Source organism: Danio aesculapii, chromosome 1 (genome assembly GCF_903798145.1).
Source record: "Danio aesculapii chromosome 1, fDanAes4.1, whole genome shotgun sequence".
NCBI lineage: Eukaryota > Metazoa > Chordata > Actinopteri > Cypriniformes > Danionidae > Danio > Danio aesculapii.
In genome coordinates this window covers 37,542,968-37,562,270 of record NC_079435.1, presented here as the reverse complement: position 1 = coordinate 37,562,270, position 19,303 = coordinate 37,542,968, and the positions used below count along the sequence as shown (strand labels likewise).

The 19,303-nt window shown below is 38.0% G+C and overlaps 1 protein-coding gene across 1 annotated transcript in view; it reads right to left on the bottom strand.

The window, feature by feature from the left end:
- Positions 1–19,303, bottom strand: part of fam184b (family with sequence similarity 184 member B) — a 54,464-nt gene that overhangs the window by 20,130 nt on the left and 15,031 nt on the right. The window contains exons 2-9 of the mRNA XM_056459799.1: positions 19,046–19,225; positions 14,580–15,254; positions 11,854–11,989; positions 10,418–10,569; positions 7,444–7,716; positions 5,968–6,063; positions 452–631; positions 39–145 (exon numbers count right to left, since the gene is read on the bottom strand). Of these exons, the coding sequence (XP_056315774.1) occupies positions 39–145; positions 452–631; positions 5,968–6,063; positions 7,444–7,716; positions 10,418–10,569; positions 11,854–11,989; positions 14,580–15,254; positions 19,046–19,225 (1,799 nt within the window). The remainder of the gene's footprint in view (positions 1–38; positions 146–451; positions 632–5,967; positions 6,064–7,443; positions 7,717–10,417; positions 10,570–11,853; positions 11,990–14,579; positions 15,255–19,045; positions 19,226–19,303) is intronic.

Below are 19,303 nucleotides of genomic sequence, written 5' to 3'. Positions count from 1 at the left end.
TAGGTGGATGGAAACATAACTAGTGTCATACAACTCACCTGATTCTCTCCTCTAAACCGTGATTAGACTGTTGCAGAATGTCTCTCTCCTGCTGTAGAGCTGAAATCTCTGCCTGTAACACTTCCTTCTGTGCTGTAAACTCTTCCTGTGAAAGAAATAAAAAGAAAAGGGGAACAAAGATGGCTGGATCAATGGATGAATTGAGAGTTCCTGAGATTAATGGGAAAAAAGAAGTGAATCGGTTGCCAGATGAATGCTGAAGTCTTTCTTTCCTCTGAGTGGCACAGATCTGCTGAGATCAGCAGAACCTTGTGCTGCCATAAGGGAACTGCATTTCTGCGTGTGCTTGTGAGTATGCATGATACAGCTGTACAATAATAGAAAGAGACATCTCTAAAACTCCATCCACATATCAGAGTTAAGTGTGTGTTGAGCAAACAGGAGTGGGAACCTGTATTTGCTGCATACTGCTGTGTGTGTTTTCCAGCTCCTCTCTCATCCGCACACACTCCGGGCCACACGCTGACTGCTGCTCCACCTCTGCGCACTCCTTCTCTCTCTCTTTTGCCCTTTCCTTTTCCTCTTTTCTCTCTCTCTCCAGAGTCTGAATCATCTCTTCCAATTTTGTCATCTGCAAGCCAAGAAAACTACACTGAAACAAATGTAGTGTAAAGAATATATTGTATAGAGGGCATTTCTATTCAATTTTACAACTTTAAAATCATTTCTGAAGAATCGTGAGACAGAAACTGAAGCCTGAGGTATTCGCTGTTACAAAAATACACTTCAAATATATTAAAATAATAAATTATAACAATATTTCAAAATTATAGTAAATTATAGTATGGTAAATAAATGCATCTTTGATGAGAAGACCACTGTATCAAAAACCTTTTTTGCTGGCCTCCACTTTTTATATTATGAAGGAATTGCAGTTGCCCTTTTTACTCACTTTCCTTCAGTTAATTTCCTCCTTAATCAGGGGTCCTCACAGCACAATTCACCTTTCCTGCCACAACCCAGCACTGGGAAGCACCCACACTCTCTCATTCACACACTATGGTCAATTAAGTTTATCCAATTCACCTACAGTGCATCCGGAAAGTATTCATAGTATAGTATTTCATTCACTTTTTCCACATTTTTTATGTTTCAGCCTCATTCCAAAATGAATTAAATTCCTTTATTTCCTCAAAATTCTACACACAATAGCCCATAATGACAATGTGAAAAAATATTTTTGAAATTGTTGCAAATTTATTAAAAATAAAAAACCTGACCTCGTGGAGTGAGGAGAACCTTAAAGAAGGACAACCATCTGTGCAGCAATCAACCAATCAGGCCTAAATTCTCTCGTCTGATGAGACTAAAATTGAACTCTTTGTAGTGAATGACAGGCGTTACATTTGGAGAAAACCAGGCACCGCTCATCACCAGGCTAATACCATCCCTACAGTGAAGCATAGTGGTGGCAGCATCATGCTGTAGGGATGTTTTTAAGCAGCAGGAACTGGAAGACTAGTCAGGATAGAGGAAAAGATGAATGCAGTAATGTACAGAGACATCCTGAATGAAAACCTGCTTCAGAGTGCTCTTGACCTCAGACTGTGGCGACGGTTCATCTTCCAGCAGGAAAATGACCCAAAGCACACCGCCAATATATCAACAAAGTGGCTTCCCAACAACTCGGTGAATGTTCTTGAGTGGCCCAGCCAGAGCCCAGACCTAAATGGGACATGCTTTTACATCAACAGAAGGTGGTGTACGGATGTAACTGTGTTAAAGAAGATGTGCTGTCCTGATGTGGAAGTGCTTTTCATTAACTGTAAGCCGTTTTATTCACCAAGAGAGTTTTCCTCGTTCATTCTCGTCTGTGTTTACATTCCACCGCAAGCACACGTGAGTACTGCGCTGCAACAGCTGGCTGATCTGATCACAGAGACAGAACAACAACACCCGGACTCTGCTTTTATCATACTTGGGGACTTTAATCAGGCAAAACTCACACATGAGCTGCCTAAATTCAAACAGCACATTACATGCCCCACCAGAGACAATAACATTTTAGACCATTGCTACACCACAATAAAGGATGCATATCGCTCCGTCGCCAGAGCAGCTCTAGGACTCTCCGATCACTGCCTGGTTCATCTTATACCAACTTACAGGCAAAAACTTAAAACTACTAAGCCAGTATTAAGGACTGTAAAGAGATGGACCAACGACACAGAGCAGGTCTTACAAGCCTGTTTTGAATGCACTGACTGGAATGTTTTTGAAGCTGCAGCCACAGATCTGGACGAGCTCACAGAGACTGTAACATCATACATCAGTTTCTGTGAGGAGTTATGCATCCCTACCAGGACCTACTTGTCATTTAACAATGATAAACCATGGTTCACACCAAAACTCAGACAGCTTCGTCAGGCCAAAGAGGATGCTTACAGGAGTGGTGACAGGATCCTGTACAATCAGGCCAGGAACACATTGACAAAGGAGATTGGTGTGGCTAAGAAAAGCTATGCCAAAAAGCTGCAAAACCAGTTTTCAGCTAACGACCCTGCATCAGTGTGGAGAGGCTTAAAAGATTTCACTAATTACAAGACACCGTCCCCCAGTATCGACAGCAATAAACATATTGCAAACGAGCTGAATATGTTCTACTGTAGGTTTGACACCTATGACCAGACACCTCACACCCGCCCGGACCATCTCCCTACACAGCCATCAACACCACATCAACACAGCCTGGACCATCTCCCTACACGGCCATCAACACCACATCAACACAGCCCGGACCATCGCCCTACACAGCCATCAACACCTCCAGCCATCTTCCTCTCCCCCCCTGCTCTACAGATCAGTGAGGATAATGTGCGTCAGATCTTCAGTAAACAGAAGAGAAGGAAAGCACCAGGGCCAGATGGTGTCTCACCAGCCTGTCTGAGAACCTGCGCTGACCAGCTGGCTCCCATTTTCTCCCATATCTTCAATAGATCACTGGAACAGCGCAAAGTTCCATCCTGCTTTAAGCGCTCCACCATCATCCCAATCCCAAAGAAGCCAAAGATCACAGGACTCAATGACTACAGACCTGTGGCCTTAACATCTGTGGCCATGAAGTCATTCGAAAGACTGGTGCTAGCATATCTGAAGGACATCACTGGACCCCTGCTGGACCCCCTGCAGTTCGCCTATAGAGCAAACCGGTCTGTGGATGATGCAGTCAACATGGGACTGCATTATACCCTACAACATCTGGACAAACCAGGGAACTACGCAAGGATTCTGTTTGTGGACTTCAGTTCTGCCTTTAACACCATCGTCCCATCACTGCTTGAGTACAAACTGGCCCAGCTCTCTGTTCCTAGCTCTGTCTGTCAATGGATCACCAGCTTTCTGACAGATAGACAGCAGCTAGTCAGAATGGGCAAAATCACATCCGACAGCCGCACCATCAGCACTGGTGCCCCCCAGGGATGTGTTCTTTCTCCACTGCTCTTCTCCCTGTACACCAACGACTGCACTGCAAAAGACCCCTCCATCAAACTCATTAAGTTTGCAGACGACACTACTGTTATCGGCCTCATCCAGAACGGTGACGAGTCTGCATACAGACAGGAGGTGGAGCGGCTGGCGTTATGGTGCAGATACAACAACCTGGAGCTGAACACGCTCAAAACAGTGGAGATGATAGTGGACTTCAGGAGAAACCCCCCTGCACTCCCCCCACTCACCATCATGAACAGCACTGTGGCTGCAGTAGAGTCATTCAGGTTCCTGGGCACCACCATCTCTCAGGATCTGAAGTGGGATACTCATATAGACTCTATTGTGAAGAAAGCCCAGCAGAGACTGTACTTCCTTCGTCAGCTGAGGAAGTTCAACCTGCCACAGGAGCTGCTCGTACAGTTCTACTCAGCTGTCATCCAATCCATCCTCTGCACTTCAATCACTGTCTGGTTCGGCTCAGCTGCCAAAACTGACCTCCGTAGACTACAGAGAATAGTCCGGACTGCTGAACGAATCACTGGCACAACCCTTCCTACACTTCAAGAACTGTACTCTTCCAGAGTGAGTAAAAGGGCTCGCAAAATCACTCTGGACGCCTCACACCCAGCACACTACCTGTTCGAACTGTTACCGTCTGGTCGGCGCTTCAGAGCACCAAGCACAAAAACAGCCAGACACAGGAAAAGTTTCTTTCCTCAGGCTGTCTACCTTATGAACAGTTAAATATTCCCCTACTGTGCAATAAATATGTGCAATACTTTCTCATACGCACTTGTACACAGCACCTTATATCAATATACAATGCAATACTTTCTACATTCGCACTTGTACACAGCACCTTATAACCTGTATATTTATAACAATCTGTACATACAACTCAACATCCAGGTTTCTTGACTAACCGCATCTGTTTAATGTTCATCATTTTTTATTATTATTATTTTATTTTTTCAGATTATTTTGTGTTGTCACATGTCACTTTATGTACACTGGAAGCTTCTGTAGCCAAAACAAATTCCTTGTGTGTGTGAAGCACACTTGGCAATAAAACTGATTCTGATTCTAAATCCTATTGAACATCTCTAGAGAGATCTGAAAATGGCTGTACACCGTCGCTTCCCATCCAACCTGATAGAGCTTGCGAGGTACTGCAAAGAGGAATGGGCAAAAATTCCCAAAGACAGGTGTGCCAAGCTTGTGGCATCATATTCAAAAAGACTTGAGGCTATAATTGCTGCCAAAGGTGCATCAACAAAGCATTGAGCAAAGGCTGTGAATACTTATATACTGTAGATGTGATTTTTCAGGTTTACTATTTTTAATAAATTTGCAACAATTTAAATTTTTTTTTTCACATTGTCATTATGGGGTATTGTGTGTAGAACTTTGAGGAAATAAATTCATTTAATCCATTTTGGAAAAAGGCTGTAACAAAAAAAATGTGGAAAAAGTGATGCGCTATGAATACTTTCCGGATGCACTGTATATCGCATGTCTTTGGACAGTGAGGAAACCCACGCGAAAGGAGAACATGCAAACTCTGCACAGATAGGCCTCCAGCCCCAACCATCACTCGAAACGGCAATCTTGCTGTGAGGCCACAGTGCTATTCACTGAGTCATAGTGGCACCCATTCCCTTTTCAATCATTTACCATTTTGATTCTTGTTACATTTGAGCTCTTTCAGAGAACAAAAATGCTACAAAAGCTGGAAATGTGACAATGTGTATGGTCTTAAAAATCTTTACAAATATCTTACAAGCTACTAACCAGGCTACTGTCACTGACTGTTTTGGTTTTTGTTTATTGCCAAATATGCAATTGTTTTATACTCACAAATGATAAGAATAAGTCAAGTATACCAGTACTTTACTTTTAAAGACAGTCCTTTCTGAAGAGCTTTAAGCTACACCTTCGTTGCATCATCCTAGATCCTTACCAACACTACAATCAAGCTATTTTCAAGACTTGGACGTAATAAAAGTAAGCAAATCGGGCTGTAGCACACAGTTTTCTTATACAGAGAAGGAACTGTAATGATTTTCTTCACTGCTGCAACTGAGCACTGAAATACACACTCTTTTTCTTATCTATCACTTAGTAAGTAGTACTTTGTAATCATAACCTAGTTCCAAGCCTGCTGGCAGATTAGATGATGCATTACATGAAGCCCTGTGCCTTGGGCACTACAAATGTTCCTTTTGTTTTCCCATTTATCATGGTCATATGGAGAGCTCTGGGCCTCTCAGTCTGTCTCTATGTATTTTAGCAGAAGGACTAAGTCTGTTCTCTTAGCCTGACTTTGATATGTATATAGTTCATGTTCTTTATGGTGACCTGATTCATTAGTAGGTCAACAATGTTATGCAAACATCTCCAAGACTTTTGTGGTTTTTGAGAGAAAAAGCAAAGGAAGAAGTCTTTTTGTGTGTGGCATACATTGTGATAACTTACCTCTGTTTTGGACAGTTGTAGTTGGTTGCACAGCTCTTCCCTCTCTGTCTCTAAAACCTTTCTGTGTTCTTCAGTGGTTTTCATCTGCTCCTCAGCCTGTATTCAAACCAACATCTAAATACAAGTACTTTTTATCTTCATAATAACAAAATTAGCACATGATAACATCAAATATTTTAAATAATGATTTCGTACGTTATTATTTTATTTTATTCTGTTTAAAGGGGCATTTAGCCTTTGTTTATATTCTTCCCATAAGTTGCTTTCATCCAAAGTGATGTTGCATTTATGTGTACAATTCTGTAACACTTTACAGCAAGATTCTTCTGGTATTATCACATATCAATCATGAGTTAACAATGAGTAATATATATTTAGCAATAATTGTTAACATTAACTAATTTTTTGTTAACAAATGAAAACAATAGAACTTATGTTTTATTTAAATGTCAAATTTTCCACATTTTGGTTAATTAATGCTAATAAATACATTCTTATTTAAAGTGTCACACTTTTTCAGGTCATTCGTTCTTTGAAATCATGATGTTTTGAAGCGTTTTGAAGCATACATTATTGTTTCAGCCTGTATAGGTGCACTTTTTGTATCTAAAAGCCATAACATGACCACGTATTTTATTTAGAATTATTACTCCAAAAATATAAATTTCGAGTCATTTTAAATATTTTTACGGAATATCTTTAGGAAACTTTCACGGAGGAATAGTGCTCATACAACATAAGCCAAAAAGACTAAATATAGCTGATGAGATTTACGTCTTAAGTGTTATTTTGTTCTTTTCATTTTGTGCTATATTGTTCACTCCTAGCCAAAGCTATCCTAACCACAGGTTTGGAGTAGGGTGCTGGGATGGGTTCTCATAGCAACTGTGCAAAAGTAGCCCAATTCCCCAAGAAACCCACAAAACAGGCAACATTGACACACCTTTTATGTGCTCCAAGGAACCAATAAGATAAAATAAAAGTCATAAGTGAGAGATGTACAATCATGCTAAGAACATTTCTGTTTCATTTCTGGGTCACCTAAACATTTAAACAATGTTTTGAGCTTCTGCAGTACTTACTGCAGCTCATTTATTATAATATAAGATGCTCCAAAGTGTGGGCCACATTTTTTAATGCAGACATATGCACCATATGTCCATGTGGTTCTGATTTCAGAATGACCCATTTTTGGAGCTTAGTGTTAAAAACTGATCAGAATGCATTGAGTTTGGAGATTTAGATTGTATATAATAGCGCATGTCACACAGCATTTTTACATATTCCCTGTAGTAGTAAAACAACACAAGTAGAGATGTGTACAGATTTGTTTTAGGGTTTTAATACCCTTTTGCATGGATAAAATTAAACATTTGCATTACTAAATTGAATTATGATAACCAGCCATTGAATCAACATTTTTGTCATAAAAAGTTTGTAAGATTCCATGACAGCAGCTGAAATCTGTTGTCGTACCTGCTGCAACTTCTTCTTCTCAGCATCCAGCATCGTATGAGCATGTCGCAGCTCACTTGCATGTTTGCGTATCACTTCCTCTAGTGCTTTTCTAAGCTGTTCTTTCAGCCTCACTTTTTCTTCTTCCATCTTCTGCTGCACTTGTTTCTTCTCTTCTTCCAACTCCTGCCTGTCATTCTTTCTTTCGTTCTCCACCTCCTGTTGAAGGCGTCTGATCTCCTCAGTGTGAGCGCGCTGCAGCTCCAGACGCATAGAGGATAAAGTGTCTGCATGCTAAAACACACACACAAGAATGAAAATAGTAATGTAAAACTGTGATCCTGTAACTTCAAAAGGATGTCACTACACCAATCAGCTTCTGAGGTGTCCCTTTTGATATTTTTTTCTGCATACAAATGCTTAGAAAAACCTTTTAAAGTGTGCATTAAACATTTGTATATGTGTTTCTGGCTTTTATCTCTAAGCTTGCAGGCTTCATTTGGAATGGAATTTCACCCTGTTGTTTATTCGATCTTATACAGTATGCTTTAATATTAGTAACTGCAGAGAATAGTGGATGTGTTTAAAAAAAACAGCAGCATGTTGTGCCTTTTTTCAGTTTAAGAGAAATGTCAAGCATTGTAACACATTTCTTTCATTGGAACCATTTTGTACAATGGTTTGTACCATTTGGTAAAACTTTACAATAAGGTTCCATTAGTTAATTAATAATACAACCCCAAATTAGAAAATCTTGGGACAGCATGGAAAATGCAAATTAAAAAAGAAAGTAGTAATTTTTACATTTATTTCAGTGTTTGCTCTAGGATTTTTTCCAGATGTGGTGGCAGACTCTGTTGGGCCTTTTACGCAGATCTACCAACTACCTGTGGCGTTATTTCATTGACAAATGTCGTGAGCGCAGTATTACAAGTCGGGATCGCATTCATGTAATACAAGCATACGAATCTCTGTGCTTGAGCGCCGATTTCCTCTGTTCGTGCACAAAACTTCTTGCGTGCCCTCGAATATATGCTGCTCAGGTGCAGATTTTCTTGTGCGCTCTCAAATATACGCTGCTGAAGTGCAATTTAGTGCGTTTATGTAACGAGTATGTCCCCAACATTTATTAGATTTGCTAGGAATATTTCTGAATGTCTCCAATAGACCTACAGAGTGGCATTAATGCTTCCTGAAGTAAAGTGAAACGGCTATAAACTCCTTTTGAATGAGAAGCTGTAATGTAGCCGTGGCAGGATGAACTTTGGTGTGGCGCCTCACCATGGAAAAATGAATGTAGCGGAAACCATGTACTTGTATGACTTGTATTTCAATGCAAACAATACGAACACAAAATATTTCATGTGTTGTCAACTTCTTTTTTTCATTTGTAAATGTACATCATTCAGACCTGCAACACACTGCGAAAAGTTGGGACAGGAGCAATTTAGGGCTAGTGATCAGGTAAATTGGTTAAATAATGATGTGATTTGAAACAGGTGATGTCAACAGGTGATTGTAATAATGATTTGGTACTAAAGCAGCCTCCAAGTAAGGTGTAGTCCTTTAGGAGCAAAGATGGGCTGAGGATCGCCAGTTTGTCAACAAATTCCTGGGAAAATTATTGAAATGTTTAAAAACAATCTTCCTCAAAGAAAGGTAGGAAGACATTTGGATATTTCACCTTCAACAGTGCATAAAATAATTAAAAGATTCAAGAAATCTGGGGGAGTTTCAGTATCTAAAGGACAAGGGCGCAAGCCTAAGCTGAACAACTATGATTTCCGATCGCTCGGGTGGCACTGCATCAAGAATTATAGTCATTCATCTATAAGCAATATAACCACATGGGCTCAGGACTCCTTTAGCAAACCTTTGTTAAGTACCATATGTAGTTTCATCCATAAAGGCCAATGAAAATTGTACTGTGCTAAATGTAAACAAGCCCTATGGTTACAGTGTAGTCGCCTTCTCTGGACTCAGAGGCATCTGGGATGGACCATCACACAGTGGAAACGTGCACTGTGGTCAGATGATTCAGTATTTCGGGTGTTTTTTGGGGGAAATGAACCCCGTGTGCTCCAGACCAAAGAAGAATAGAACCATCCAGACTGTTACCAGCAACAAGTCCAAAAGCCAGGGTCTGTCATGGTATTGGATTGTGTCAGTGCCCATGGCAAAAGTAACACGCACGTCTGTGATGGCACCATGAATGCTGAAAAGTACATAGACATTTTGGAGCACAATATGCTGCCCTCTTTTCCAGGGACACCCATGCATATTTCAAAATGTTGAACTATTATTACAAAATGCTGTACAAGTATTGTACAATCTTTGTTTATATTAGTAAATACATTTTCTAACATTACTTGATGAAACCTTATCGTAAAATGTGACTGATTTGTTTTGGATCATTTTGAACATTCAGCTAACATGAAAATGAATGTCATATTTCCTAGTTCCTCTGAAAGGCCCACCTCCAAAAGAGGCTCTGATTGGTGAGCTAACATAATGTGCTGTAATTCACAGATCAGCTCCACGTCACCAGGAAAAGCGTCACGCTTACAAAATTAAACTGTAAGCACTTTTCTCTTTGTGTCATGTCCTTTGGAATCCCAAATACAGAAACAGAACACGCTATGTAGAAATGGCAGCGTTTGGACGACATTTTAGCTTTCTTTTATGTAGTCCCCAAACTGTAGGCTTTGCTAAGCTAACTCTGTAACTCTATGTCTCCATTTGACCGTCTTACATTCAGAGATGTTGTTTATGTTCAGACAGCTACATTACACATCAACTAAAGTTTCAAATATAATATCATAGTGGACCACCCCTTTAACTGTGCTTGCACATTTCGCATTTTTAAATTTAATTTTAGATTATCTTTTTGGCAGAGACTGCAGAGCAATTACAACATTGAGGTGCATTCAGCCAGTAAATAAAATCTTTCCTACATGATCTGAATGCATCATTAAAGCATGTGGGTTTGGCTTGCCTGTTTGAGCATGCGGGCATGGTCATTGGATCGGCCACTGTTTTGAAGCTCCAGCTCTTTGTTTCTAATGTTGAGACGACTGAGTTGAGACCTCAGGTCTTCCACTTCAGCAGAGAATCTCACCTGAGATGAACTCTGACTCATTAACTCCTCTGCAGAAATGAGAAAGATGATGATTAGATCAAAGAAAGCAAAACTGTCAGGGTACTAGCTAGTGATCATGACTACCAAACATGAAATTGTACTCACAATTTACTCACCCTCAAATTGTTATGAGTTTCCTTACTCTAAACACTAAAGAAGATCATTTGAAGAAAGCTGAAAACCTGTACATAGATTCTACAGCTTTCACTAAGTCAAATTTTAAGACCATTATGAGTGAAATTTCACACTTGCACAGCACTAAATGCTAAGGATTGTTTTCTACTAGTCTAGTTGGGGCAGTGGAAAAGATTCTTACAGTACTTGTCCCATAAAAAATCCAATTATTTATTTTTTAGCCCCTTTTTTAAACAATGACTCTAGTCAACCAAACTCTAGTTTTATACATAAACATTTTTCTTTAATTTTCTTTGGAAAAAAAAAAACTATAGTAAACAAAATGTATGCATATACTGTAAGTCTGTAAAAGTCAGTGTCCACACCATATATGGTCTATGTTCCATTGTTAGGAAGATAATTAAATCATATTGGTAAATAAGGTTAAGTTTGGTTAACAGTTTTATTGAGATGGATTGTTGGTGATTGTATGGTTGTCAGCCTGATAGCTTAACATGAACATAGGAAAATTAAGAGCTGTTTAAAATGAATTAAGACCTACAAGACAATATTTAAGTGAATTTAAGAATTTTTAAGACCCTGCAGACAGCCTGTTGTAACCATAGACATCCACAGTAGAACAAACAAATACTATGTAGGTTAATGGTTATATGTTTCCAGCTTTTTCAAAATATCATTAAAAGAAAGTGTTTAAAAGAATCTCAAATATGTTTGGAACAAGTAAAGTTAGACTTATAGCAGAATTTTCATTGTTGGGTGAATTATCCCTTAAAATACAAAGATAGTAGACATTTCTGTTATAAATAAGGTATTAGTAGAGCTAACTATATACAATATGATGCACAGAAAATGTAGCATTTAATCAAGTCACTTTTTGTGTGTAAATGAATTTCCAACTCTCAAGGCAATTCAAACTTGAAGAATCACAGTTTTGACAGACAAAAACTAAGCACACAGACTCACACTATAACACATAATATAATGAGTATGTCATGACATGTTTTTGATATTTTAACTAAAGTGGATCATGCTTCAACTTGATGTTTTAAATCAATTTTAGTTGAAATTGCCTACTATAGAGTTAACTTGAGTCAACATGAAACTTAAAGGCAGCAACAAAATTTTCACAGTGCAGCATGTCTTTCATTGATTTGTACCTGACTTGCTCTGTAGCTCATTCTCTTGCAGCAATAATCGTTCTTTGGCTACAGCTAACTCTTCCTCTGCTTTCTTTGCCACACTCTCAGCCTCAGCCACCCGGTGACGTCCATCCTCCAACTGCTCCTCGAGATCCTATAAGAGAAATGATTCACTGAATAAGTGTAACTGCTAATTATGGATGGGGTTAGAAAAGTGGTTCAAATTCCGGTCCTCGGAATGAAACCTTCTTAAGAATCAAATTCACATTAAATGCATTTATTCTTCTAATTTATGAACAAAGTTAATAATATTTTGTAATATATTTAATGCTCTAAGTCTAAACAAACTTTTTTGAATTCCTGAAAAGTTTTAGTTTTTCGGAAAACTATAACTAACCTCTCCAAGTTAGGATAACTTCCCACTTGTCTTAAATCTCCAAAGGCAAGATGTTTAGCCTTCATGAAGCATTCAAAATATGTCATTTTTGCATTCCTGAACCATTAGATGCCAAAAAAAAAAGAAAAAGCCTAATTTACATGGTAAGCAACTGCTCATTATACAGCAAATGTGAAAATAATTTCAAAATTTCCATGTTTTTACCAGTTTTTTGACTAAGTGTAATTATTTACACCAGCTAAACTTGAAGTGAATTAACCTGAATTTTGGCACTATTGTTTTTTGTAGAGCTTCCTGAATCACATCTTGAAAAATCGACATTAGAATTGAGCTAAACTAAATAAACACGGAAGTGACTTCAGTTTAATAACAGCATTGGTGCCTATGTTAGAAATGCCTATAGCAGATCAAGTGACAATCTGTATTCTATAAAATGAAGTGGGCTCTGATCATTAAATTTCCAGAATTTACAGATTATATTGAAGACAGCTTTTAACAAGTCAGTTTTCAAGAAGAGCTGTCATGCCAGATAACTTCATAACTTTTTTCTTAAAAAAACAGATGTTCTTAAGAAAATATCACAGAGCTTCTTAAGAGATGCACTAGGAAAGTGACATTCTTTACTTCTTTCTTAAGAAGATTTTCAAGACCACAGACTATCACTTGTCTATATGATCTTTTACGTTCTGTAAGCAACTACCCAGAATAAAAGCACACACAAAAAAACAACAACCCTGACAGTAAACTGATCACCACTTACATCTTACAGGGAATGAAAGAATCTCCATTATCTCAACTAGTACTTCGACTAAATAAAAGTTTGAACTTGAAACAACATCATCTCTCAGCCCCCTACAGCCCAATATGACTTCATTTCAGGGGACCCCAAGGGCCACAAGGAAGGAGTGTCCATGGAAATAGTTGGAGAAAAAAAGGATACAACATAAAATTACGTAAAAAAAATATTAATAGTTTAATTAATAAAATTAAATATAATTATGAGAACCATCAATAATTTTTAAGATAAAAAAATCTACAACAAATATATGATTTTAAAAAGTTTTTTGTTATTAATATAACATAAATAATTCAAATTACACAAATATGAAACTAGAACATGTAAATAAAAAGCAATAGTGTAACTTAAAAGCAAATATATATGTATAAAATTCCAAATCCTTTTCTATTTTTAAATCTAATTAATACAAATTAGATTTACCTGAATGATACAAATTAAATACACAAATATGATACTACAGTGAGTTGAGAAAAAGACATTATGAAACTTAAAACAGACAAGATATTTTCCAAATAATATTATAGATCCATGTATATCCATAGTATACATTGGATCATTAAACAAGAAACTATATAGATATTTTTCAGGATGAGGATTACTCAAATGAAGATGACAAGATTTGGGGATGACCGTGACATCATAAAGATTAAAATTTCAAATGTAATCAGTCAGGTATGAGCTACGAACCTTTTGATGACATCACAGCAGCTGCTCTGAGTTCGCATGTCTGAGGTGCAACTGATTAATTTTCTGTGAATCTTTCTTGAGCCACAGCAGAGTGTTACTCATCTCACTGTGCATCTGCCATTTTTAGACACATCTATTGGCTTTAGCATACATTAAAAGCTGCATGATAGCAGACGAAAGAGTGAATTTTGCAACTCTTACTGATTTAATCACTTGGCTTTACCCTATTTAAACACTCAGAGCAAAGATTTACTTTTGTGTCCCACTTAAAAAAACCCTATGTTATTTTTATTGTCTGCAGGTTCTGCTCAGACTTTGCTGGAAAATCTGGCTACAGATCTGTGGGGTATTGTCAAAGACTGTTAAAGTCAGCTCTGCCATCTGTTCCTGCACAGCTGTGTGTCTGAGAGATGGTAATTGTGGGTGTTTGTCTGATCCCTCTAATCTCTGTCTCAATTAGATTCGGAAATGTCAGTCACAGCAGTAATTACTGCCCTTTTTCACTGAGACAAACACCCTGCTGAATGGTCAGTTACACATGGTCACTCAAATGTATATATGTGAACTGGCTTATAAAACAATACTAGTTTGTTTGTTTACAATTATATATATATAAAGTATTAATAAATATATAATAATAATATATAAAGTAATAATAATGAAATAATAATAATAATATATAAAGTAATAATAATTACCAAGTAATTATTCATAAGATGACAGTTTAAAATAAAAATCTGATGTGTATATTCATGTAATAGATTGAAAAGTATTGTTTTTATGGCCAATAAGACCAACATTCTCTTGGCAATTCTCCTAAATTTGTTTAATTTTGGACCCTGTTCATGTACACATGCGTACCTCTACTCTCTCTTGAAGTTTGCTGCAGTGTCTGTTGCTCTCATTCAGCCTCTGTTCTCGAACCTCCAAGTCCGCCTCAGCTTTTCTCAGCCTCTGCTGAAGTGTTGAATTCTGGGATTTGCGGTTTTCTTGCTCTCTCTGGTGCCACTGGTTGATGTGTTCATTGAGGCTCTGCTGTAGTGCCTTCTTGGCCACTTCCTGCTCGTCCTTCCTCTCGTCTTCCATGTCTTTCACTCTCTTCTTCCACTCCTCCATGTCGCTCTTAAGTTGTTTCTCCATGCTCTCCTTCTCCTCCCTCAGAACCTGTACCTCCTTTCTCACCGTTTTCAACTTGACCTCACATTCTTCTTCGACTCTTTTTCTTTCCTGTGACTCTCTATTCCTTTCCTCCATTTCTCTGCTCTTCTCCTCCATCTCTTTCTTCCTCTCCTCCTCCACTCTTTGCATCTTCTCCTCCTCTTCTCTCTGTCTCTCTTCATCTCTGGCTCTCCGTAGCTCATGGCACTCGTTCTCCAAGTGCTTTTTTTCATCTTGTGTTTGTTGCAGTAATTTGTGTTGGATGTCTCTATCTGTTTGCAGATTCTGGTAGTCTCTGCGCAGATCTGATGTCTCTTGGGTCAACACTGCTATGAGCTCTGCATACTCTATTTCTGCCCTCTGTCCACGCTCCTCCACCTAAGATGGATACATTTCCCAAGATAAAGAAAGTGAATCTATTCATCTTGTATATAACTCACTTAAATCCATAGAAGATAAAGTATAGGGCTTTTCACACTGCATTTAAAGGGAGAGTTCACTCAAAAATCGAAATTTACTCACTTATGTGTTTCTAAATCTTTAAAAGCTTCTTTCTTCTGTTGAAAAAAAAAAATGCAACCACTGACATGCATAACAAAACACACACAAAGATGGGTTCTATTATTAACGCAAAATACCTGGTTTTGGACCACAATAATTCAATTACTCTTCGCACAGTAAAATAAAGTCCTGCACAGTGGTCAGAACCATTTTGAGTCATTCTTCTTGCAAGAGAAGAATGTGAAGAATAGAAGCCAGGTCACTATGTGATGCTGGTGGAGGAAAATGTTTCCTGACTCAATCCTCCAATACACTCAATAATATTTAGATCTGGTGCAGGCCATGGGAGATGTTCAACTTCACTTTCATGTTCATCAAACCATTCTCTCACCAGTCTTGCTGTGTGTATTGGTGCATTATCTTCCTGATACACAGCACCACCTTCAGGATACAATCTTTGAACCATTGGGTGCACATGGTCCTCCAGAACAGTTTGTTAATCCTTGGTAGTGACGTGCCCATCTAGCACAAGTACTGGCCCTAGGGAATGCCATAATATTGCAGCCCAAACAATCACTGATCCACCACCATGCTTCACTTTGGTAATGCAGCAGTCTGGGTGGTACAAGTCTTTGGGACTTCTCCACATCGTAACTCTGCTGTATGTGGGAAAGACAGTGAAGGTGGACTCATCAGAAAACAATAGATGTTTCACATCGTCCAGAGCCCAAAATTTTCCGCTGCTGGCACCATTGAAACTGATATTTGGCATTGGCACGAGTGACCAAAGGTTTAGCTATATGTATTGACTCTGTGGAGATCCCGACAAACTGTCAAAGCCGAAGTGCATGTTTAATTCTGCAGTGATATGTGCAGTTAGTTTTATGTTTGTTTTTTTTAATACAATATGGGTTAGCACTCGGACATCTGTTTCAGACAGCTTCCTCTTGCATCCACAGTTACTCCTGTTGGATGTGGTTCATTCTTCTTGGTGGTATGCTGACATTACCCTGAATACCGTGGCTCTTGATAAATCATGAAGACCTGCCGCCTTGGTCACAGATGCGCCAGCAAGACAAGCACCACTAATTTGTCCTCTTTTGAACTCATAGTGTTGTGTGCATTGCAATATTTTAAGCAAAACTGTGCTGTGCAAATTAAACTTTCACACTCTGCTCTCACTGTTGGAATGTGCAATCAATGAAGATTGGCCACCAGGCTGGTCTAATTCAGCTAAGAACACTAAATTGGCCAGTGCTTCAGTTTCACTGTCCACCCATATATACACAATATATATACCTATACATATATATACTACCAGTTTCCAACATTCAAATTATTCTCTTGTGTCCAACAGAAGAAAGAAACTCAAACATTTTTAAACAAGTTTAGGTTGAGTAAATATACTTTTTTTTAAATTAAACTATCTATATAAACCTAGGTTTTCATTATTCTATAGTACACCTTTAACCCTGAACAGAAAAAACATTTTCATTCCAGGGTTTTACCTGGTGTTTACCACTCATTGAAGTGCCAAACTTGTCCAGCATGAAATAATGCAGTGAATGTTACAGCTTAATGCTTAGCAACCACTAGGCAATCATGTAATTTTCTCATGTTTTAGACAGTTATGAAAACTGTCGTTTAAGCATTTGAGTGGAAATAAATTGCTACTTGAGTTACTGAGTTTTAAAGTTTTACTATGTGACCCTGGATGACAAAAGCTTATGTCTTATGTTGCACAAATATAAATTTGCCAATATAAATAGCCAAATGATATATAATCTAATGTATAAATCTTTAAAAAATATGCTTGTGACTGATTTGTTACATAGGGATAAAGTTTTCTAAATAAAAGAATAAAAATGTATCTTTTTAAGGTGACAAAATGTCTAATTGCTACAGAGAACATGTGATTTGCAGTTAATAATATGCATTCTTATCTTCATAGACCAAAAATTCTGAAACAAGTACTTGAAACAACAGGTGACAATACAGTTAGTGTTAGTGAAGTAATGTAAAGGCAAAGTACTCATTTTATTATCTGAATTGAATCCACATTAGTAAACACACATTAGAAGCAGTGAGTGGTGAACACACACACAGAGGCACCTCTGCTGTGGGTACTAAAGGTGGAAGAGAGCACTGTTCATTCACTACTCAAACCTAAAACTCTTGTCGGTACTAAGAATTAAAGACTGTAACCTCTGGGTTCAAGTCGAGAAAATAATTTTTTCTGACAATGTCAATGGTGTGATGATTCGATGAATGTCTATTTCTGGGATTTTACCACATGCCTGAAGACCTGAATTATGGTCAACTTTGAGTAAAATGCAGCACCCATAACATTCAGTTTTGAGCCAGCCATCCAATCACAGAGTAGGAAGGATGGATCAAATACCACACTGAGTTTACATGGACACCAATAATCCAATTAAAACTATACTCTGATTAAGAGTCTACCATGTAAACAGCGATTTTTGATTACCTTAATCCGACTAAAGTCATAATCTAACTAAACAGAAATCGAATTAAGACATGTGGAGCATGCTGATTTTAGTCGCATTGTTGAAGAACAGAACAGACACGTAAATACAGCAATCAAACTATTAATCGTGTAGCATTTTCGCCATTAAATTCCATTAAAACAATACTTTTCCAGTAGTTCATACTCGCATCCAATATATCTTTTATCACGGGGGGCTCACATGAAAGGTTTCTGAATGAAAAAGAAAGTGCCAAACTGCAGTTAAAGTCAACAAATTAAAAAGAAACCCCTGAAATTACATGAAACTCCGGAGGAAATGTGGATAGCCTGGTGACTTAATGACGTTAATCGTAATATGTGCTATAACATGCATAATGTGATCATAAAAGGAACATTAAAAAAGCAACTCATGTAAACACCTGAATCATATTATTGTCTTATTCGGATTAAGGTAAATAATTTGATTACTGATGTCCATTTAAATGTAGTCAGTGTCTCAAAGCAAAAAGGTCCCCTGGTCAGTGTTGGTTTTTTCTGGGGACTCTGGTTTAATCCCAGATCACAACGATTTTGAAGATCTGAAGATTTGAAATTGACCTTTAAAAACAAAAAGTTTAAGAAAGACATGTACAAGAATTACTTGTGCATAAATTCATCATGAATACAGCCATGTATTCTGGAATGGCATTAAGAAGAAAATTAATTAATTAATTATACCATACATTAAGCACACCAAAAATGGAGGAGAAATCAATAGTGTTGTATATTTTGCTGACATTTTCAGACAGACAAATAAGTTAGTTAGCATAGTACTGCAGATATTTGGTCTCATACTAGCCAAAGAGCATGACTCTTTACTGAAAAAGCTGCATCAAAGAAGCACTTCTGGGTTTTTATAAGAACACCTGCATTTTAAAATGTTTTGGTGGATACATGGCTACAATAGTTGACTGCATTCATCCAATCAATGGCATTGACACTGCAATTATAGCAGTGAATATGCTAGCATATGTCAGCATATGAATACCCAGAAATATCTGTGAACTCTGCGTAAAGTATGAGCAATGTGAAACGAAGCAAGACAAGGCAGTGTTTCATTAACTCAGGTTCAGACTGACCCAAGGTTAATGGATTCAAGTGTGAAAAGCCCGCATATGTATGTGTGACCACTTATGTTTACTTCCTCTACGGTGGCCTGCAGTTCTAGAAGGCGTGTCCTTAAAATAGATGCTGACTCCTCCTCTTCCTCATCCTGACCTGTGGTTGGCTGGAGGCTGCCCTGCGTCTCTGAAGCAACACGGCGTAATGATTGCAGAGTTGCCTCTTGTTCCTCATTCTTTGTGTTTAAAGAATATATGACCTATACATAAAACACACAAACATAAATATAAGTAAAACACAGCAGGACAACACATGTTTTATATGAACCACTAATCAA